Source organism: Triplophysa dalaica, chromosome 21 (assembly GCF_015846415.1).
Source record: "Triplophysa dalaica isolate WHDGS20190420 chromosome 21, ASM1584641v1, whole genome shotgun sequence".
Classification (NCBI taxonomy): Eukaryota; Metazoa; Chordata; class Actinopteri; order Cypriniformes; family Nemacheilidae; genus Triplophysa; species Triplophysa dalaica.
The window spans coordinates 11,234,309-11,258,365 of NC_079562.1; the positions used below are offsets into that span (position 1 = coordinate 11,234,309).

At 37.8% G+C, this 24,057-nt stretch overlaps 1 protein-coding gene across 1 annotated transcript in view; it reads left to right on the forward strand.

Moving 5' to 3' along the window:
* Positions 1 to 13,778, forward strand: part of suclg2 (succinate-CoA ligase GDP-forming subunit beta) — a 95,650-nt gene extending 81,872 nt beyond the window's left edge. Inside the window, exons 10-11 of the mRNA XM_056734921.1 lie at positions 8,622 to 8,742; positions 12,247 to 13,778. Of these exons, the coding sequence (XP_056590899.1) occupies positions 8,622 to 8,742; positions 12,247 to 12,362 (237 nt within the window). The 3' untranslated portion in view covers positions 12,363 to 13,778. The remainder of the gene's footprint in view (positions 1 to 8,621; positions 8,743 to 12,246) is intronic.
* Positions 13,779 to 24,057: the final 10,279 nt, after the last annotated feature.

Genomic DNA, 24,057 nt, shown 5'->3' on the forward strand with positions numbered 1-24,057 from the left:
CCAGAATTAATGTGGACCAACAAGATTGCACTGTGTGTGGGGCTGTACTCCAAACAACCAGTCAAAGTCTGCAGTCGGCAGAAATAAATCAGACTTTAAACACTCTTTATTTGCATTATTTATTAGTTGATAAATAAACCGTATGTGTCAGCCAAAATAATAAAGTAACTGTTAAAATTTTATATTATGTTGTTATTATTTATATTTCTAGTATTGAATAGAATAAGAGAGATTTATCTTCAATGTTTATTTTCTAAAGTTTTGCTATATCACACCATAGGACCCATTTATATTTGTCATGTTGTATAAGTTGTCTCAAACCATAGACACGTCCCCATATACTTCCACTGTAGAAAAATGAAAACAAAATTTTGAAAATATGGCGACTGACATATTGAATATTGTTGAGCACGAGGTTTGAGCTGCTGTATCTAAGTCTCGCCCCTATTCAGATGAAGTAACTAAAACCCGACTTATTAGAAAAACAAATACTTGAACATACATCAGCATGAAAAGAACTAACCAAAATGACATGGACCATCTCTGGCAAAAATGTATTTAAAGTGTATTTGGACTAGGTCCAGAGCCGTTGAGACAGTATGTTTTCTCTTTAAATTTTCTCTTTCATTCAATAAATGTCTTTAATTGGGTTAAAAATTCACCTCAGCCGGTCTGTTTAGCCGCAACTACACGCATTTCTAGTACCTTCCGGGAACTATTGAGAGCCTCCATGAACCGCTGTGAAAAAACTGTTTCATTGGAGTCAACAGAGTTGACGCAACTCTCCCTCTCCGTGGCTCCGGGCAGGTCCCGTTTACATAAAGAGGGCGGGGTTTATAACATAATCTTCAGCCAGCCACCAGGGGGTGACTTGTGTGGCACAGCTGTCTTAAACTCAATCTTTATATATTTTATATATTTATTTTTATCTTAAACTCTGTAAATTATGTAAATACTGGACAAAATTACGAATAAGATATAACCTTGTAAATTCAGAAATCATCTCTTGTAAAATACTATCCTGGTTCTATAAATTTTGAGGTCTGTTTTACCCTGTATAGCCAAGACCAAGATTAAAAATCAAAGTGCATTAAATCTTCATGATAGAGCTGATGCTTGTCTATTGTAGTATTACACGATCATATTATTGATACCGTCTCAAGTTTATGCTTATGTCAGTGTGTTTGTTTGTAGTGTGTGTTCTTATCTTCATGAAACCTAATCTGCGGCCCTTTTATTTATTGATAGTATTGAGTCCAGCACGTTGAGGGGAATTGAATGACGTGCTATTTGAAAGGACAGTCTAGCTCATCACCGATACGCTTCCACCTGAAACGTTAGCTGTCACAGTTCACAACCCCGGCACTAAGGCACAAGAGACGAAGACCTTGAAGCGGATGTGGCCAATGCTAGTTTCAATTCACTGGGACACGCTGTACCCCCTCCGTCCGCGCCTGTAGTCTCTGGCTGCAAATCCATTTCTGCTTTGATTGGTTTCTTTTCTTTCCTTTCCTGGAGAGATGGAGGGAGAGCTGGCCAGACGTGCCTGACCGGGAATTCATGTGGTTGTGAAGGATGTTAGCACAATGTGAACCCAGAGCTGCTTTTGATTTGCCAAAGAGAAAATGGCACGTGTAACGGGAAAGAACGAAAGATTTTTTGAGATACAATGCAGGGCACCGTCTCTCAAGAGCAGAGACCTTCAGAACGTAGTCTGAAAAGAACAGATGATAGTGAACACCCAAAAGGAATGTTTTGACTATATATTTTTGTAATCCATGAATAGTGAAAAGCATTTTGGTTGGTTTGAAAAAGTTGTCAGGACTCGCGTCTGTTTCCCTGTAGACGTCTGTAAGAGGTTATTGTCACAATGGACAAGGATACTTCTGTAAAAATCGTTGTGTTTGACTTGCGTACCAGTATAACAAAAAGTTTAGCTAGTGCTAATATTAATATTATACGTGAACATATGGGATTATTTGCAATATTTGACTTAAATGTCTTGAAATCCTCCCAAAGACTATTCTTTCTCTCTTCTATGTCTGAAAAATGTTGATGAACAATTGGACATTTTTGTTTTACCCCACTACGAAAAGGACAATGTGGAGATTTTAGCGCCATCTAGCAGTCGGGTTTGCAAATTGCAACCAACGGCTCCCTCCCCACTCCCTTTCGATGCACTACGGCAACTGACACAGGACAAACATGTTGTCACATTTTTGCTTTGACGAAGGAGATACAAAATGCATTCTGTAGAGCAGTTTGTTTGTTTAGGGCCACTGTAGAAACAACATGGCGCATTTCATGAAGATAGAAATAGCTCAAGGTAATAAAAACAACGCTTCATTATATAAGGTCTTTATACACATCTGAAGACATAGTTTTGTATATTATATTGCATTTCTGTCAATGGATCATCCAAAAAAATTAACACTAGACTGTTAACTCCTAAAAGAAAAAGAAAAATTCTGTCATCATTTACTCACCCTCATGTCATACAGGTTTGAAATGACAAGATGATAAATAAATATGACAGAATTTTCCTTTTGGGTCAACTATTCCTTTTCCTAACAGTGTTTATTGATTATTTAGTTGCATCCAAAATCAGAATGTGTTCTTCCAAAATGAAATAAGCGGTGACCCCCAGCTTGACACACCCCTACATTAGACACGTCCAGCCTGCCGGAAGTAAAAATTCTGTCAAAGCCGTCAATCAAGAAAAGTCGTCCGGCAGTTCTCAAGTGTCCCCTAACACGAAGTGATACTTGGAATGGTGGTGTCAAGATGTGTCTGTGTTTTGCGAGCAGATTTTTTGACATAATGCTTCATCTCCTTCTCTCTGGGTGAAGAGAGAAGCTGTCATGCTTCAGCAGGCTGGATAATTATTTCTCTCTTATCCCCTGTGCCAGGCCCAATCTGAGGCCTTAATAACAGCCCGGGACCAAACCGCGTCTTTCTCTCCCTCTCTTTCCCCCTATTTCGTTCTCTTTGCTCCAGAGGAGCGGCAGAACCGCTGGCAATGGATTAGCAGAAGGGAAAAATAGCCTCTAGATTTGATAAGATTGTGCCAATGAAGAGAGCCAATACGGAGATATCAGACGGGGAAAAATAGAAGCATATTAACTTTCTTATCGACTCTTCTGGCTTCGCTGTCACTGAGCGTATACCGAGCCAGAGTTTTGACAAAATATTTGAATATGATTTTCACACCTGTGCGGCCACGCCAAGTTTGGGTGACTGATACGAAGATACGGTGCCCAAGCTATTTAAAGGATCGGTTTATATTTTTCAAAGCTCTTCTGATAAGATGCGTCTTCTTTTTTAAATGCGACATCGAGCCGTAGAGGAGCTTTCTGGATTTGAGCCCCGACTCTTAGGTTAATATTTAATGCGAAGAAAGCATTACACAGGATATCCATCTGCCTATCCGACTACACACCCACAGAAATGCCATTATTTCACCACCCTAATGGGTAAAACAAACAGTTGCCCTCCGCTCTTCATTTCAGATTGATGACTGCTGTCAACCGCCCCTCTTCATTTGGAAATGTTGGGTTTTAACCCTTGACCTATGGTTTGTGAAGCAATCCACATCAACTAAAAGATGAATCGTTGGGAGGGCGGGGTACCATCCAGGAATATGACAGTTAAGCAAGAAGCCTGCGTTTGGTAGATAAAGCTGAACAATAAGCTAATAGGCCACGCTCACGCAAACGCTTTCACTCTTTTAATGCAATCTGTAAGGCATTAACAAAAGACAGATGCATTTCTGCAGATTGATAGCGCTGGTCAACTGGGGTGGCCCCTTCTTTCTGTGATAGTACAGCTGCCAATGTGCGGTCGGATGATAATGCCAGCGCCGCCCGTCCGCACCAGGCAGCCTGGCACTAACGGCATCTCTTTTGGGTGCCATGTTAATGGAGATTTGCCTCCTTTTTCAAAAAAATGCTCGTTGCTTTTGTTTCATATTGTTTTTGTGATTATTGTTCCAAGGCTATAAAACACATCACAGACGGTGTTGGGGAAAACTAATGGCCGACCAGCAATAATGTAATGGATCTGGTGGGCGCAGTCTACAAGCTATTTGCGTAAAGCAGCCGGCAGTGCCAAAGCGCACAGTCATTCGTCTCGTGTCGCAGAGAACGTTCCCTGAAATGTCTGATGATGCTCCGAGGCAAACAGAGACGGGGAGTCGAGGCAAAAAGTAGGCTGAAGTCTTTATTTAAAGGAAAACCAAACATGGACAACATGCTTAATGCACCGGTGACACAGACAAGTGGTGCAAACAGTAAAACGACCCAGTTCTGTCCCAGTGTACTAAATTTCAGCTTGGAGCCGCGCTTATCAAATTCAATTAGAGAACAAATGTACATATACAAATATGGAAGGCTATTCCATGCAAATGTCAACCTTTACCAAAGGTTTTCATCATACTGATAGGTCAGATGTCAATATATGCTGGTTTAAATACCAGCATGAAGTCTGTCTTAAAACACACAGTTTTTATACTTTTGTATAGTTTCCATCGTCAGATAAGTGAATTTTCACATCCAAAACATATTTGTCATAAATGGACACATGAAGAATACCATTTGACAATAACTATTTTCTGTTCTATATAGAGGCATCCCTTCTCCATTTGTTTGGTATTATTTGCTATGGTTTGTACACTTTAATTCACAGAAATCCAACAAAGCATGGTTTGTTTCTTCAAAACGTGCCAACTTTCTTGTCTCACCTGTTACGCATAATTTTTTCTCTTTTTAAAATAGAGAACTTGTGCATCTGATATTTTTCTGATGTCAGGGGTTCATTAAAATATAAACAGATGATTCAATATATTGGTAAAAAAACGTTCTCTGATAATTATATACATAAATATTTGTAAACGGTTGATCGTTTTCAGTTACCAAATGATGAATTATCACATTATAATATGTTTGACCCTAGTCATGCTGCGGAGCCCCATGGTGTTGCTAGAATTTTATTGTGCAAATATATCAGATGGTAATTGATTCAGTGGGGTATTAATTAGCTCAATCAGCTGTTAATTGGTCTAATTTGAGCTTGTGTTCAACAATGAATAGATAAATTGGATCATTGCTGCTGTAGGACCTTATCGGAAGAAGTGTAGAATGTTTACATGGGCAGCTGATGAATACACTTACAAGATAAAGTTATTTTACAGTCATACGCATATTAGATCAAAATCTCATACTACGCATTTGCATTTTCATCATTTCAGACAGTTAACGTTTATAATCCTTCTAAACATGCTGTACACATGTCCACATGAATTGTGATGGCGTGTAAATCCTAAAATGATTTAATCCAGCTGCGCTGCTTGTTCCCGACTCGCAACACACTGAATATTAGCTTCAGAATGTGCTAGCCCTGAGGTGTGCAGTCTAACATCCCCACAGTAAGACGAGTTTATTTACAAAAATACGAAAAACAGAAGCCCGCGGCCCTGACAGCTTCTATTGCGTTTGTTCCTTTTCTTTCTAAATCTCGCTGCCAGTTTGAGTGAAGTGCACCATATTTTTATAAAGCAGCATTTACTCATGTACGAGAAAGCATAAATCATGTCCCGTGTATCATTAATATACATAGATGTCAATAGGAAACGCATGACTGGAAGAAATATGACTGTGCACCATAAAGGCCGAGTTTAGAAAAAAGTGGTGTGTTTGGAAACATTGTGTGGAGAGCGGCGCTGTGTGCTGGCGGTGCTGGCTCTGTGCTGCCCCCTAGTGTCAGTGAGTAGAAAAGCATTTTAGATGATGCATTGTGTAATGAATGTTGAGGTTGTTTTGTGTTGTGCGCACACTTTTGTCTTTAAGGGTGGGAACTTTCAGTTCTTCGTGCAAACTAATACAAATTTTGAAGCTGCAGAAGAGCATCTTGAAAAGCATCCAGCATCTGTTGAATTTTAGCAGAAACAAACATCAGAAATTACAAAGCCACCCGACAGCAATGTTTAAGATTAAGGGAATGCAAAGACACAGGAAATTTGGGGAAAAAAAATCACATTTCATCATATATTCGTTTTCAACTGACTGTAAGATACATGTTGAAACATTAGTATTATTATCTTTGCAGTATAATAGACGTGTTAAATTTTTGTTGTTCTAAATAAATGCAAATTAAAAACAAATAAAAAATCATTTTGGTATTTTGTCTCTGGTTTACAGAATGAAGCACAAATGGTTATTTTTCTTAAACACATATAATATATATAATATAATACAACCTGTAGTAGAATGATGTAAAAAGATAATCTGGTAAACTATAGACAATGCAAGGAAAACTGTAACTTTTTAAGAAATATACATTTAAAACCAAATTCAGAAACAGTTAATACTATGTATATATATATTATATTTACAGCATAAATTTACAGTATAAATGATACGTAAGAACCCAATGCGACACATCAGTGCGTTTGTGTATATATATGTCTCCATTTTCAGTTGCCTTGGCTCAGGTTTTACTCCCTAACGCTGAGAAACGTTCCAGGTCTGTGCTTCTACACATCATGTTTTCCTCTCTATATCTTGCTAGGGTTGAGTAGAGATGATGAAACAGATGTGCACGTGCTGTAGTCATGCTTAGTGCCTGCCAGTCCCGGTGTCAGCAGCTGGACATCACAGACACAAGCTCTCTCTCTCTCTCTCTCTTTCCGACCTGTCGAAATCACTAACAGAGCCCTCACTCATCGGCCGTATTAGTTCGGATTTCAACAGAATGTGCAGTTTCAGGGTCACATATTGGAAACTCGAGCACAGGGGCCCATCACTCGGTTTCTCTTCTTTTGTTTTGTATCTATTTATATCACAGCTGACAATGAAACACTAGGTATGTGATAGCTGAGGATGTAAAGACGTGGCTGCTGTCGCCTGAATAGAAATCTGACAGCTCGACCAGGTGAGCATGTACCTGTTGGAGGAAACATTGTCGGCCTCTAGCCATTTCTATTTCAGTCGCTCTCCTTTCTTCTGTCCGTCTTTGACTGTTTGTCTGTCACCTCGTGGGTTGATCTTTGAATATTTAACTTTATCTACGGACTAGAAGCCCTCTCTCTCTTTGAATAGTGTGAACATTTCTAGGCGAATCTGGCAGCATCTCTCTGATCCTCTGATCTCCTCTCTAAGCATGTAAATATCATTAACACAGAATGGAGCCAGCAGTCACTGTCACAGATTAGCATAGATTATGAGTAAACATGCCAAATTAATCTGATCTGTCTCTTTGCTAATTTGACTGAAATAAAATGACACTAATTGGGTTTCGTACCTTTTAAGAGTACAATATTCATGAGCCGCTGACAACTGTGAGCACACACGTGTTGTTGTGTGTTTGCACACGTTAACCCTTTCATCTCTATTACACATTTATGAAAATTATTGTCGGAGTGAACTAAAGTATAATCTGTTTAGTATCTATCGAGGCCCGGTGGTTGTTATATAGCATTGATAGCACACTAGAATGTCTATCTCGCTTCTCTTCAGGTGGGCTGCTCATTTCAAGACTGAATGAATACCATACTTCACAAGCACCTCAGATCTATTATTCAGTCCTGTGATGGAAAACCTGAAAATATTATGAGAATTGAAAGATCCTTGAGGTCATGGAAATTAATCGGATTTATAGTCTCCATTGCATTTTTTTAAGATCATAATGTTTCTGTCACATCCTAGAATTTGCATCAAATGTGCTTATCAAATCACAAACATTTGGAAACTAATTCATTGGGGCAATTCCATGCAAATGTTACCCTGGAAGAGAAAATCAGTCGTATGGGTAATTTAAAGAAAATTGAGAGTTTTAAATAACCTGAAAACTGAAGGTCCATTGATATGTGGTTTGTTATGATATGATAATATTTGGCACTATTTAAAACTCTAGAATCTGAGGTTGCAAAAAATCTAAATACTGTGAAAATCGCCTTTAAAGTTGTTCAAATGAAGTCCTTAGTATTGCATATTACTCACAAAAATAATGTTTTGATGTATTTATGGTAGGGAATTTAAAAAATATCTTCATGGAACATGATCTTTAATTTATATCCTAATGATTTTTGGCATAAAAGAAACATTTATAATTTTGACCCATACGATGTTTTGTTGGCTTTTGCCACAAATATTTCTGTGCTACTTTAGTTTTGTTATCCGGGGTCACAAAAATCAACCTGTAGATGAAAAAAATCTAGTTTCTACAACAAGTTTCACTATACCGATCAATGATAATAATACACACGTGAAGTCTCTCTTAAAGTTTGGACACACCTTTGTTTAAAGCATTGTTTTCCATAGTCAGTAAAGTGAATTGTCACATCCATTGTCACAGCTTTCCTTGTTCCTCGTAAATGGACACATCGACATTAAAATACTCGTGCAAAGACTGATTTTTAATGCCTGGACTCATCCGGGGTTTAGTAAATATAAACAATTGATTTAATATATTGGTAATAAATACATTATCTGTGAAAGTATAATTCACATTCTGACTGCAAATTTCACATCCTTACCACAGGGATTCCCCATTGGTCACGTGTGGGCCCATTAAACAATGCATTTGCTCAGATTTTTAATTTAACGCTCTTGTTATTCTGTTTGCAGGTAGAAGCCATCTTGGTGAACATCTTCGGAGGGATCGTCAACTGCGCTATTATTGCTAACGGCATCACCAAGGCGTGCAGAGATCTGGAGCTCAAGGTTCCTCTGGTGGTCAGGCTTGAGGGTCAGTGTCACAAAATGTTGCATTTTCTTGCACCTTCAACAGTTTTAACTTTAAGAAATTGTTCTCCTCAAAACCTTTACTCGTATCAAATTCCAATTTTGTCAAGTGAAGAGCATGTTGGGGTTGGTTAGCAAGCGCGTCACGCTGCAGCAGTTGTTCGTGGCAGTGAGAGGAGCAGAGGGGCCGGCGTTGATTGCAGGACCTCTCACCTGTGTATGCTAATGCTACTCGCTCGTGTGACACCGGGCCCCGGCCTACTCCCATCTGGCCATTAGGATAATTGGCAGAAAACAGCTGAGTCGTTTTGCCCGGGAGAGAGACATATCCTCCACTCCATTAGTTTTCTGCCCCTCGTTTGTCCTGCCGTACCCTGCCCTTCTCACAACTGCTTAAATAAAGTACACCAAGAAACAGCATGATGATATGCTGAAAACTAGATTAAACCGACGTATTATTTCATGATGTTGAATGCGTTTATTATCAGGGCTCAGCAATACGGCCCGATGGCCCCGGGACACTTTGTTTTGAGTTTGGTTCATTCATTACTTTGTTGACTTGTGTGATGTTTAAATTGCTTTCGGCAATCTAGAAACTACATGATTACAGTATTTCTCAAGATAAATACTTCCTTATATCGTACACAGAGCAAAAGTCATTTCTTTTCACATCTAAATAGAGATGTCTTAAAGGAACAGAGGTTCAACTTGCCTGCCCTCTCTGGAGAAGTGAATTAGTCACGGTGGCCTGAGAGCTCAGTAATGGGTGGAAGAGGCTGCATGCTACTTACAGATCGATCGTCTTCTCTTTCTCTCTGTCTGTGGCTGATCATGTCTGACAGGACGCTATAAGATGGTTCCCAGCTTAGAGTTTACTTATATGAGCTACCTGTTGATTCCAGTGAAGCACCTTCATGATTCTCACCTTTCTAGCAGACTTGAGCTTTGTGTGCAACTGACTCTCATTGTGTAGATTTCATTCTACGTACTGTTAAACTATATACCTGATGTATTTAAACTCACACATTTTGGGGGAATATACTTTTCTGAACAAATTACAAAATAATATGTGACCTTGTAAACCTTAGAAAAGAAGCTATATCTTTATTAAAAAACAACAAACAGCCGCGGCAACATTAACGAGACCATTTCATATTTGTTTTCATTTATTTAATAATTATACTTATGTGTGTAACACAGTTCAAAGTTGGGAAGGAAGGAGGCGGGGACTGACGAACATTTAACAAACTTTTATGAAAGTAAACAAACAATAATATGGAAGTAAAAGACCGGTAGCCACCTCACAGTCGACTGCCGGCCACAAGAACATAAACACAAACCAAACACATGTCTGGGCCGGATTTCCTCCGTGAGAGATGCTGATTCCAACTATCACTCACGCCACCGGCCCCGCCTCACGGCTCTCGTCATGCCTTACTCACCACAGTGTGATTAGGTAAAATCATCAATTTTGTTTCATTCTGTGAACTACTAACAATGCCCCCCCCAAAAAATCATGTTTCTATATGCATTTTTTTTCATAGAATGAAAACTGGAGAAACAGGGCAAAATAACAGAAAAGATGCTCTTTATTTTTTCAGACCTCAAATACTGAAAAGAACACAAGTTCGTATTCACTTTCATGCAAGACAACAGTCATTTTTGTACATTTAGGAAAACTTTTTAAGAAAAATTGCTTTTTATGTGATAACGATAACCTTTTCTCACAGTCAGTCTTTCACATTGCTGTTGGATGACAGAAATTCTTTTTCAATTCTCACATTTCTTTGGCCAGACACTTCAAACAAGGTTTTATTCTCTATTATCTTGCTTTGTTTAATTCATAGATATTCTAAATCCTTTGACTTTTCTTGAAAAGGTTTGTAGACAAATTTACATTGTGCTTATATATTTTGGTTTTAGTTATCGTGTTAGTTATGTAATGAGAATGGAGAGTTATTCTAAAGGAAGCTTAGTTCAGAGGTCTGTCTTGATTTATACCCTGTGAATTTTGTGTTAAGTTGGTCTCTAGCAGCACCTAGTGGTGACGGATGAGTACTGACCTGTGTGTGAATGTGTGATAATGTAACCACATACATCTCTTGCCTGCCAATGAATTACATCTATTCTGTTTGTGGGCAAGACCCAGCTAGAATTTAAGACCGGGAACAACATTCTAACCTGAAAACTTCCCTCTGAATGAATAGCTACACATATACTTGAAAATGTATTATAAGATCATTTTAATACATATAATAAGTAATTAAATTTTTTCATTAACACTATTGTTTTATCACTAGCTGAGAGATACAGACTTCCAGTCACTTGTTGTTTTTTCACAGCTGTCAGTTTTGTTTCCTGTCCGTGCCCCTCTGTATCCTTAAACAACGCGACGTTGTTAAACAGCGACGGTCAGCGGATACTCTATACTCCCAGCGCACGCCCTCGCTCGCCCTCAGCCTCTGCTAATGAAATTATATAATTGATTGTTTTGTGCTGCCAAATGTGGAAGACGTGTTAGAATTGAGTTATTGTGCGAACAGACAAAAGCGCTGAAATATCAGTAGTTAAGTGGCGCTGTAATTGAATTCCTCATGAAACTGCTATTGATTAGAACATTTTCTCCTGAGGAATAGTAATATCATAAATACACAAAGACACACACACGCTAACAAACACGCTGCTTATGTATACACTGAAACGTAACTATACATTTAGCATAAGTTGTTTTTGTATGTTTTAATCCTTTGTGCTAATGAGAAGCACGTTTGAGCGAGGCTTACGTCACTCCTCAATTTGGTTTCTTATGATTTCCATTAAAAACAATTGAATAAATCATAACCTAACATTGCTTTTCGCACACATATTTTGGATGGTTCCAGTGCTGAAGCGTTGGGCTCTTACAGATGTTTTTTTCTCCCTGAAGCTACACACTCACCTGTGAAATCATCACCTCTTTCTTCAACACCTGCTCGCCGCTCTCTCTATCACAGCTGCACACGCACCTCACACACGTGCGCTCCGTTGTTCTTAAACTGACAAACTTTCATTCCCTTTCCACGTCTCCATTTTCGTATTATTGTGTTGGCCCCGGGCATCGGGCTTGTGTCAGGGGGCCACAGTTCAGTGACATTCAGAGTCAGTGTAAAGATCGGAACGCCCGCCCGAGCAAAGCGATACGGCGTGCGCTCTGTCGTGCCCCCGGCAGCTGGCACCGACACGTTCCCTCTGGCAGGCAATGGAGCCCTGTCGTTTCCAACCAATGGAACGAACAAGCCCATTCCCCGTCAGCCAATGGAACAGTTCCTGAGCTTTTCAACCAATCAAACAAGGTCCATTGCATTTTCAAAGCCACTGCTTCTTTAAACCTGTAGAGAATAGTTTGTCCCCAAACTCGCAACCTGTCAGCCGTATGTGTGTGTGGGAGTTAATTAAAAATACTATCAAGGTCTTTTTAAATCCTTTCAAGTTTGATATTTGATTTTATTTTTGTGTAAATACTCCACAGGGACCAACGTTCAGGAGGCAAAGCGTATTCTGTTTGAGAGTGGCCTGCCCATCACCTCCGCCAGTGACCTGGATGATGCAGCCAAAAAAGCCGTCGCAGCCATTGCCAGGAAGTAAATTCGTACACACAGGCAAAATAAACACCGCTCATACATCAGAGAGCCGTGGCGAGGAACGCAGAGAGAGCCTTGCACACTTTATTCACCCCCCGAGGAATGCACAACACAACATGTGGAAGCCACTTTTATCCCCTTCCTTCTGAACCATAGTTACATACCAGCCTTGAAGATTTCTTTTTTGAAGGACAGTACTTTGTTTAAGACTCGAATCTTATTTAAAATATTGCTATTCTAAAAAGTTGATTTTTTTTAAAGGGACAATTCACCCAAAAATGAAAATGCTGTCATGAGTTACTCACTCTCTAGTTGTTCCAAATCTGTATACATTTCTTTGTTCTGATGAACACAGAGAAAGATATTTGGATGAATGCTTATAACCAAACAGTTCTTGGACTCCATTGACTACCATTGTAGAAAAATTTCAATGATAGTCAAAAGTGCCCCAGAACTGCTTCCCATCCTACATTCTTCAAAATATCGTATATGTGTTCAATTGAACCAAGAAATTATAAAGTCATTTTTCCTACTGTCACTGTTTGGTTACAAGCATTCTTCGAAATATCTTACTCTGTGTTCATCAGAACAAAGAAATGTTTACAGGTTTGGAACTTGAGCGTGAGTAAATGAAGACCGAATTTTTATTTTTGAGTAAACTATCCCTTTAATAAGGAATGATAATAAGTCTCACATCACAGAAATCATGGTGCATTTGCTCACCCACATTATTGTCTTACTTTAGCCTTTTAATTGAGTCTTTCATTTATTGATCCCATGAATGGATTTACTTTTACAAAGTTAAACATTAAAGTCAAAGTTTAAAAGCATTCCGTATAAAAGCTGTAAATCTGTATCACCTTGAGTTAACTGTATACCATCACAATGTCATGTGGTGCAGTCTTGTCAATTTTTTCATATGATTGAAACTGTGAAATTATCAAATCCCTTAATGATTTGTTAATCTCCATATGATATCGCCATCCTGAGTTTGTTGTGTTTGTATGGGTGTGATAAGTGAGCCGACCTGAGATTTTTTTTAAGTAGGTAAACTCTCACGGTATGGTGTGCCTTCTGCAATATTTCTGCCTTGATATCCATTATTGAACACTTAATGCAATATTCCTGATCGCACGGCAAAATTCAGTGATAGCCAAATACATTGCTCATATTTCACTGCCGATTTGTGAAGGGTTTTTACAATAATGTACATTTAAGCATTTATGACAGTCTATGGTTTTATATTGTCTGTGTCATGAAGAGGTTTTAAAAATCTACAAATTCCATCAATCATTGATGGGACATTTCTTTACAATTAATATGTGTAATTACCTTTTTTTGTAATAATTAATGTTTTTTCAAAGTCGGTGAATATTGAGTCTTGAACTATTGAAAATAAATCACATTTCAAAAAATCTTGCCTAGATTTGTTAAGCCCTGATGCTTCAGTGTAACCATTATTATATGAAAAAAATATATTTATATTTTTGTAATAGCATCCTCTTACAGTTTCTTCTCTAACAATCATGTTTATGGCCAAAACTGTCATTGTCATTTTATGGTTTATGGTCAAAATTGGTTTATGAGTGTAAATGTCTGTACGCTCTCATATGCGTTTTCTGAAATCCATCCCTGTCAGCGCATCGGAACATTTGATGGATTATCTGTCAGGCGATCCGAGAGGATACCCGGACCAGATCAAGTGCCTCAAGCAACAGACCTGGACACGCTCGTAGCTCTGTCTCTTTCTCTTCTTACACTTTTTCTTTCAGCTTTACGTCTCTCTCTCTGTCTCTCGCTCGCCCGCTCTTCATAAAACTCTCAATCAAGATGATCTGCGAACGCTTGCCAGAATACTGAAATCATCTTGCAAGCTATACGGAGCCTATATAGGCCTCAGAGCCTGCCGGCGTAGGACGCAGTGGTGACATGTCACGGCGTGCGTATCCACACAAAGTTCCGTGTCATTAGAAGGTGAAGTGTGGAGGAGACGGGTGGCATGCGAGGGGGTGGGTGTAAATCGAGGAGGTGGTTCAATAATTGCCTATTTCAAGCTCTTCCTTCACCGTGTCAAATACAAGTGTGTTGATGGATTAGACTGTGGAGTTAGCGTCTTGTTAAAATATTCTCTGGTCCCGACATTGTATAATTCAGAGGTCATTGAAAGTGTGTGTGTGTGTGTGTGTGTGTGTGTGTGAGGGAGGTGCATGTAATGATAAAAATTAGCGCCGCTTTCTTGTTCAAATATAGATGAAGTAAAAGCTGCTGGAGGTTAGACCTTAAGATAACACTGACTAAAAAAACACTAGCAGTAACATCTAGCTGTCAGTGTTTGTTGGCAATTGGAATTGGTCTCATTAGGTAAACTGCTTATTAACATTGAAAATACTATTTTTCGACCCTTCTTACGTTCTAATTGTTCAATTGAAGTTTTGAAATGATCGCGGTGGCATTTTTCATAAATCTTCCGAATGGATGTCAGAACGGTAATTGGCACTTTGGGAAGCTGCCTTTTGAGTTTAGCGTGAAACTGATCATCAGCCCTCCGGGAAAAGCACAATTTTCTCTCTGGACAGTAAGGTCAAGTCATCTTTTCAGGAATATTGGTTATTTATTGCGCCGTTTAGAAATAACAGCCACAAATTTATTAGTTCATAAAACAGCAATGTGCTTGTAGATGGCGTGCCGCTGTTGTCATCGTGTTGTCAGAGTCAGGGGCTATTCACTGATCATAAATTGTCAGTTTAGTGTTTTATGGTGCCTGTCTGCAGTATAAACGTGTAAAAAAATGTTTTTTTGAATGGGTTCACCCACGCTTTAGATGGGGTTATTCGGAAGCATTAAGGAAACCGCTGCATTTGTTTTCACTGAGGTAAACGCAGTACTTTACAATGTCGGATAAAAGTTTCTAGAAAACTTGCCCGAGGAATAGATCTGTCAGTTTGCTGACCTTTCACTGTCCTTGAAATTTAGGAGGTATGGTAGTCGAAAGGATTGCTTTACTGTAAAACTTCACAAAGAGCTTGTCTCATGGATTTCTGTGGACCAAATATTGCATCAAGTCATAAAAGACGAAGATGGATATGTTTTATAACAAAGCCAAAGAGAAAATGTTGTCCGAAAGCGCTCTCAGTTGGTTGATTTTGTTATCTATTCGGTGCTTTATATTCAGGTCTCATGGTTTGGCCATATAGCCCAGATGGGCAGAAAAATCCATTTTGCTCTTAGAGAATTGCAGTCGGGGATTCTGTAATTGCAGCACTTTAAGATTGATTTAAATGACTCTCTTTGTCTGCTTAACAATGAATTGAGCTGTGAGTGGATAAAATAGAAAGAAAAAGTTGCAGCTTAATTCTTTGTATTAAAATTTTAGTTTTTCGCCTGTTTTCTTGACAGTCAAATAGGGTCCTACGGGTCCTACATCTCAGGGCCCTTTATTTTCCGTTTTCATTTGTCATTCTGTTATGAAAGCATATCCTAGACAATATTCAAAAGAAATTGCACATTTGAGTTTGTTTTCTTTTAAAGCAAACATACAGCGTTTGACTAATTTTAAATTGAAATGCCAAGTCCATTTGCAAATGCATTTTCAATGTCTTACGAGTCAAATTGAAATTCCAGCCTTTGCTCTTTTGGTTCCTCAGACCTACCAACAGAAAAAGTAGAATAGAGGGACAGTAAGATAACATTATCAAATATGTTTTTATTAGTCTGCTGAAGTTAATAAGCAAAAACTGACTCATCTCATTCACTAACACTTCTATAACTCAATCATTTTCAACCCAGCGTTGGGTCCTAAAGAGACAACTAACCCATACTGGATTGATTCAATCCAATGTTTTGTCCAATATAAGCATTTTCTGGGTTAATTTAACCCAGTGGCTTCCTTTTTGATCCAAAGCTGGGTTGAAAATAACTAATTGTGTTAGAGTCTGTGTTTTTACATCATCATTATATTAATGTTCACAGGCAATTTGTCTCATTCTTTTACATTGTTATCTTTATTCATTCAAGTCTTTAGCTGTGTAGTGAGTTCAGGTTTGGTCAAATTTGACATATTTATACATAATATTGTGTTCAATATTAAAATAATAAAATCAATATAGACATTTTGAATAATTATGAATTGGTATTGATGTCAATTTCTTAAATGACATCACATCCCTTTTGCCATTTTCATTGGATTTGACATGTTTAAACCTCAGTGTGAGCACTAACCCTAAACATATCTTGCACCTTAGGACTTGACTAACTTAAAAAAAAACTATTTTTTTCTTATACTTGTCGACAATCTTCGACAGAGCTGAGTTAGTTACCTCTATAAATAGAGTTTGCCACCTGATTATACTTGTTTTATATCCTCATCTGTATTTTAAAAGTCCTCATGGCTCTCTCTCTGCGCTCTCATTCGCTCATTTTATTTGCTCCCTCTTCACCAGCTGGGACCGTATATTATCCTCCTTTGTCAACAAGCGCTTAATAGGCTTTTATTAATTAAACGAGGATGCAACAAAGGTGCTGACTGAACACGTCGCTGGCAGTCATCCGTCGCCGTCTTTTCAAATATTTGTTAGTTTCTTTTTGTTTGACAAACTTTGTGCTTTCGGAAACTTTTGACAGTGATTTGTATGTGTATTTGCGAGTGCTTCTCTGATCCAATTAACTACAAAGAGGTGTCCAGAGAGACGGCTTCAATAAAGGAGAAATCAACTGATGGCTGACACTAATTAAAAGCTCATTTCATGTGACCTCTGAAAAAGCCTCTCTAATTAAAACAGAAGTGAAAGCAGGAGCATTTGGTTTAAAACAGCCTGATAATGAGATCTTGTAGTGTCCTGGTGGAGTTTGGAACAGGTGCGTGGATGACATAAACACACGCACGCTCTCGCACACAACACAAAGCGCGCTGGAAAACCAGATCAGTAAGGTAGAGAAATAAAGCTTGATAATATGAACTGGTTTATCTCCGTTACTAAACATGTATGTCATCTTGTGTAATAGTAACTTCATCACCGCATAGCTGTAAAAGTTGGTCGCTGTTCTTACTAGTTTTAATAAGCCTATAGCCTATACTTTACTCAATAGAGAATGTGAAGCTGATCACGGCCTTTGCTGTGTTGCCGTGTCGCCGCCATCTTGGGAGGATAATACTCCAATGTTTGTTTTGTTTGATATATGCAGAAATAAAAAGTGAAAGAACCACGGGCTTTTGCTGAACTACTCTGCGTAATGCTATTGTGTTTTTACCACAGCAAGACCGATCTACCATAGTTAGGCAATATCGTGAAAATGTCAACCTTACCACGAAAAAAGTACGTTTTTACCAGTGGATTTTACCATGGTAACAGCACAGATTTTAACATTTGGTGGTTCAAATACCCATGTGAGATAAATTTGTAAAGCATTTGTTTTATTTTAAGTGCATGATTTTCCATTTTAAGCATCCTCACATCCATAACGCTACATATTCCTCATAAATGAACACATGAAAGTTAATATAAAGTAACTATTTTATGTTCTATAAAGAGGCATCCCTTCTCCATTCATTGGGTATTATTGCTTCAGGATTGTGCAATTTATTTACAGAAATCCTACAAAGTTTATCGTCTCCCAAAAAACGTGTTCTTTTTTTGTCACATCCATAACACATGTTTATTTCCCTTAATATATATTTTATTCATAGAATGACTTTTTTTCATAGAATCAATTTTTGTTGTTTAGACTCTATCAACAAGGGTTCAGTAAAATATAAACAGATGGTTAAAAAATAATCGTAACAATTTCTTTCTCGGTGTATTTTTTTGTCACATCCATAACTCAAAATTTCACGTCCATAACGCTGGAATTTGCCCAGTTATATTTCCTAATCAAACAAGAAAATCAAAACACTGCATTGAACGCACTAAAAGCCATCCTCACAATATGGCGCAACATTCAACGCGGTGTGACGTCGATTAACAAGCACTACAGGGCTGATGAATAACCGTATTTATGTGAGGGATTGCATCAAAGCATAAAAACATAGTAATTCATTATTTTAAAAGGCAATTAAATATATGTGCGATATGTTTGTTTTGTTAATAAAGTATTCTTGTCATATTAGAAAATGATGCTTTTGACATAAACCATATAAATACATCTTTCAATAAAAAATTTTATCTCTGTCTCCCGATGATGTGACTGCACGCACAGAAAGCTGCTATTTCTGAACTTTGATCAATGTTGATAGTTGTTCAAGATGAAAAGCGCTCAGTCAACATATTTTACGAAAAAAAATTCATTATAAAGTGTAGTAACTATTCTTTTCACATTTTGTGTAACCCTGGTTAAGCTTTGGTTAATGTAGTCGTATTTTTAGAATGGTTTAAATAAAGGAACCATGGTTTTGGGGTTTTATAGTAAGACCGTGATTTATTTTCGTAAGGGACCAGTTAGACGTTATCATTGTGCAGATGTATAAAAGTCTTTGTCCTGGCACCGCTGTTTAGCTTCAAACTGGGACATTTAGAATACCTGGTGCATTACAGAGATGCAGTAAATACTACGTTAGCATTAGTAGCTACCATAAATCACATTCTGCTATTGGGCGCCACTGTTAAACCCCATTCTATTGGCCACCCGCTGCTGTCCTGAGCCTTGACATGGGAGTGATGAAACAATAATTTGATGGAAACTCGCTCGCTATACATATAAAATTGAACATTCAATTAATTGTATTGGTTCAATGACATTATACTTAAGATGTCATTGACTCCACAAGTTTTTGCAAAATCTGCTGATCCATATAATCCCAGCTAAATTAGAGAATGTTTTCCAGAAGCATCTTGCAGGCAAGTAACTCGATTTACAATGTGGTCTGTGACTTCTGGACCCCACGGTATGTTAAAAGTGAAAACATTATATTGCAGTATATTCAATATCACCTTTTTTTTGCTGTAAACTGTATAAATACACTACAGTATATAAAAGTAAGGTAAAAGGACAATTTTATAGCAGGGTACTGTTAAATTGCAATGCAGTCCTTTAAAATGAAGAATGGCTTGCTGCTTTTTTGCCTTTTCCTTTACGGTTTACCTTTCTATCCTATATTAATATTTTATAGTCATATAAACAAACAAGCTAGATTATAGTCAAAGTCGGAGTGGTTGATTTGGAAAGTTTCTAATCTTATCCTGGTAGCACTGAAATATAATCCTTTGATGCATTAGTTAAGAAAATTAAATCACTTTCCTATCGACCGTTAAACAGTACGTTCGATGTAGTTTGTGTGGGTTAGTATGAAAAGATTTTGGACAGTGCATCCGCCTTGTTTTATTGTCATGTGGCCTGTATGCTCTTTGACCTATGATGTATTAACAACAACCTGTACCTAGGCACTGTTAAAAACTATTTATTGACAAAGAAATTTCTTCGGTACTTTACCTGTACTTACATTTGAAGAAAAACGACATACGCCTTAAAGTTAACAGCTATGTTTATTTGATAAACTTCTGAAATTTGAATGATGCTTCGCTCCTGTGGCATCATTGGATAGAGAAGTGTCCATCCGAGGCCCACAAATCTCGGAGCAAACAGTAGATCATCTGGGTATTTCTCGCCTACTGTTTAGTACAGAGGTTTCATACATACTTTTCATAACTAATACTCAATTATATGTACAATACTTGTAGAAAATGTATTAAGCTTGGTTCATGTTAATTGCTGTATTTATTACATTTCTAAAATCAAACATTGTGTCTGTGAACATTATGCACCATAAACTAACATGAACAACTGTATTATCATTAACAAAAATGAAGGTTGTAAATTATTGTTCATTGTTAGTTCATGTTAATTAATGCATTTACTAATGTTAAAAAACCTTTATACCATTATAATCACTATAAAGTGCAACCAATTATTTTGTTTGTTTACATTTTACAACATTATTCATGCTACTCTGATTAAGTGTCAATTCTTTTCTTTCAGTATTTGCAATTTTAAATGAATAAATGCTGTGTCGCATAAACCCAAAGCAATATATCCAAATTCAAAGGACAAAGGTGACTTTCTCTATTTTGCAATGTTTCTTCAATCTACTCCTGCTTCCTGCCCTTTGGTTCAAGGTGAATATTTAAAGCTTGTGCATGTCAAATGCCATTGGGATAAAATAACTGGTAGTGTGTGTAAGGTGGGCCGAGGAAGAGTGGGCTGTCAGCCATGGTTTAGAGCGTCTGATGAAGCAGATCCGTAATGAGGTGATGAAGGCTACATATACAGCGCGGCACCTCTCCACCGATTCTGGGTGATGAAGGTTGGCGTCCTCGCCCATGACGAACGCTCCCCGCTGCTATGCACTTTGATGTGTTCGTGGTGAAGAGAGAGAATGAATCTGTGAACTTGTTTGTATTGTTTAGTCTAGAGGGTGTATGCTAATAGAACGAATGTTGTTTTAAGATACTCTGATGCTGGCACCTGGTGCACAGTGGAATGGTGCATTCTGGGATTGGGATGAATCCACAGCAGTGTATTGATTTTCTAATGAAGGGGGATAGAGCAACGATTGAATGAAGCAAAACCAAACCAAAAACAATACTTCTGCTGCATTTATTGATATCAATTCATTTTAATTTCAGCATTTAGGCTACTAATTCATAATTGAAATCAAATGGTGTCTCGGTTAACATTAGTTAATGCACTATGAACTAATATGAATAACTATTATTTATACATCAACAAGGATTGCTGAAAAAATTATTTGTATATTGTTAGCTTATGTTAGGTAATGCATTTACTAATGTTAACTAATAGCACCTTGTTGTAAAGCTCGAATCATTTTAAATTGGTTTCTTGAACATGACAATGAGTTCACTGTACTAAAATCTACTAAAAACTCAACCCAATAGAGCATCTTTGGGATGTGGTGGAACGGGAGCTTCGTGCATCCCACAAATCTCCATCAACTGCAAGATGCTATCCTATCAATATGGGCCAACATTTCTAAAGAATGCTTTCAGCACCTTGTTGAATCAATGCCACGTAGAATTAAAGCAGTTTTGAAGGCGAAAGGGGGTCAAACACAGTATTAGTGTGGTGTTCCTAATAATCCTGTAGGTGAGTGTATATCTACATATCTTATTTGTATGTTTAGCCCCAAGTTCAGGGTGTGGCTTCCTTCATACGTTTTTGCATTTTTAAATGTTCACATTCACATCATACGAAATCATCTCTAAGTGAAGTGTTTTTGCTGTCCTGTCCGAAACCTTAAATTTCCAAATTCGCAAACACTGAGCTTTTTAAAAAGATTAAATACGGTGTTGTCGAGTTGACAAACCCTTTTTGATACTTTTTATTGGTTAGATATTTGCAAAAACCAGTGACAAACATAAAGGGTGACTGATAAAAATAATAAAATATTGAGATACAGTGTTTCAGATGGACAGCAGCGATATACAAATGTGCATTCCCACTACCAATACCAAGTGCTGCTCTGACAACTCTATGATGTGCCTTAAGAATACTTACAAAAACGACTCCACAGTCACCCATTATCCATCAAACAAGCGCATCTCGCCTGCAGTTCAAACCTGATTCATGGCTCTCAGCTAGATCTCCCCTAAATGTTTTCATTACTTACCTCCACTAGATAAAACAGATACTTACCGTTGGGAAATTCTCTATTACACGGGTCACGCAGGGCCAATGAGAGCAGAACACCTGTCTGATCGTCTGAAAAGAATATTTCCCTCCTGCTAAAATATCTGTCATCACTTTGATTGCATCTTAGAGGAGACTTATTCGCCGGGACAAGTGGGCCTTTTTCATTTTATTGTTGAAAGAGAGGCCTGTTATGTTTTTTTCCACTGTCTGCGTGGAATTAGACTCCTGCCGCTGCACATTTATCTAGCAGTCCATTGCAAAAATTAGAGGAGATGGCGAATGAAAATGTAAAGGAATGAAACAAGAGAGGAGGAAAACACTCGGGTCAGTATCTCATCTCGCAGAGATTAAAAACTCATCTCTCAGATCGCTGTGCCGTTATTTAGGATGATTTGCGAAGCTCTCCATGCAAATTGCGAGGTGATTAGTTGTCGTGTTGGGTTGGTGGAACACCAATGGGGTTAGGACACTTCAACCCCTCCACGCTTCTCCTCCACAAAATGACACCCTGTCCGAACGCCCATGTCATTACAGAGAAGGAGAGTGCTTATTTATGCAAACTCTGTGGTGTTTATGTACGCTACTGTTGTCTTTGCCATTTTGTCTTGTCTTTCGTCATCTCCTTTCCCTCAAAGTTTAATAAAAGGTAAACAGGTGACATTCACATGCTGACCACAACATGCACATATTAGAATTACTTTGGGTAAAAGAAGTCGAACTTTGAACAATGAGCTCTTAGAAAGTAGAAGATAAAAATATATAAATAAAATAAATAAATGAGAGAAAAGTAGCTGCAAATAGCATAAATTATTTAGTGCTCCTTGAGAATATTTGTGTTTGTTTCGACATCTCACATTGTAAATGTAACAGCACATCAAAGCAAAGTTTTTCAGTTATCAGCAGTTTCAGAAATACAAGTAGTAGAAATGTACTGTTTATGTCAAATATTTCTGCAGGATACAATTTTACATGCTTTGTATGACTTTCTTCTGTGAAACACAAAAGCTTTTATAGCAGAACGTCCAAGCTGCTCTTTTCTTTACAATAAAAGAGAACATTGTGTCAAGCATTTTCATTTATTGCTAACCGGTCCATTTAAATGCTTCGTTCCCCCCTGGAAAAAAGCACCAGACCCAGATGGATGTGCAATATTCAAACACAAATGTTTTTTGGGTCTGACAGCTCTCCGTAAGCAAATCTACAGTGTATCATATTATGATGATGATGTGTTATGAAGAATCTGTCCCTACATAGATGGAATATGACAGAATATGCGACAGGCTTACAGCCTGGATCATCACAAAACAGATCAACAGAAGGTGAGGTTTTTATCATTTTACTGTAAATATAGATAAATAAATAGAATGAAAATCACAAATTCAATTCATTTGAATTAATCTTGAGCCTAAAACATTAGGAGCATATTTACTACCTTGTCTGAAGTCCCACATGTTCTTCATTGCTAAAATGTTTATTTATACAATCCAGTACACATTATTCTTTTTTATCATTTTAACTGGTATTGACCGGTAAGGCCTGACTCACGCCAGTGAGTGTGTAAATTGCGTTTGGATTCTGTTGCATAATGTAGATGAATTATCATTTGGATTTGGTACCCTCCGAACTTTAATTGAATTGAATGACAAGCAAGTTTGTCATGATCATCATTGACCCCTCCTGATAACCATTTCATAATTTATGGCCATTATGCAATATAGTACTCAGCACCCAGAAATCATGTTCGTGATAAGTAAACATTCTTTATCATAACATCATATAACGTTTACAATATACTAAACACATACAATACACTGGTCAAACACTGCAATCTGTATCCAGAAAAACAAACATTGTAGGCCATTGAGATTTGGCTCATTCTCTAAAGTACACGTCTTACAAATATGATAACTAATCGTGAGTCAGTTATAATTTGGGGGGAGTTTGTTAAATGAGTCTGCAGTGTGGGAAGCGTGGAGGAATGCATGCAAACATGATGTAATAGGTCTCTGAAATTCTAATGGTTTCCCAAATCATTAAAACGTCCAGGCCGATCCCTTTTT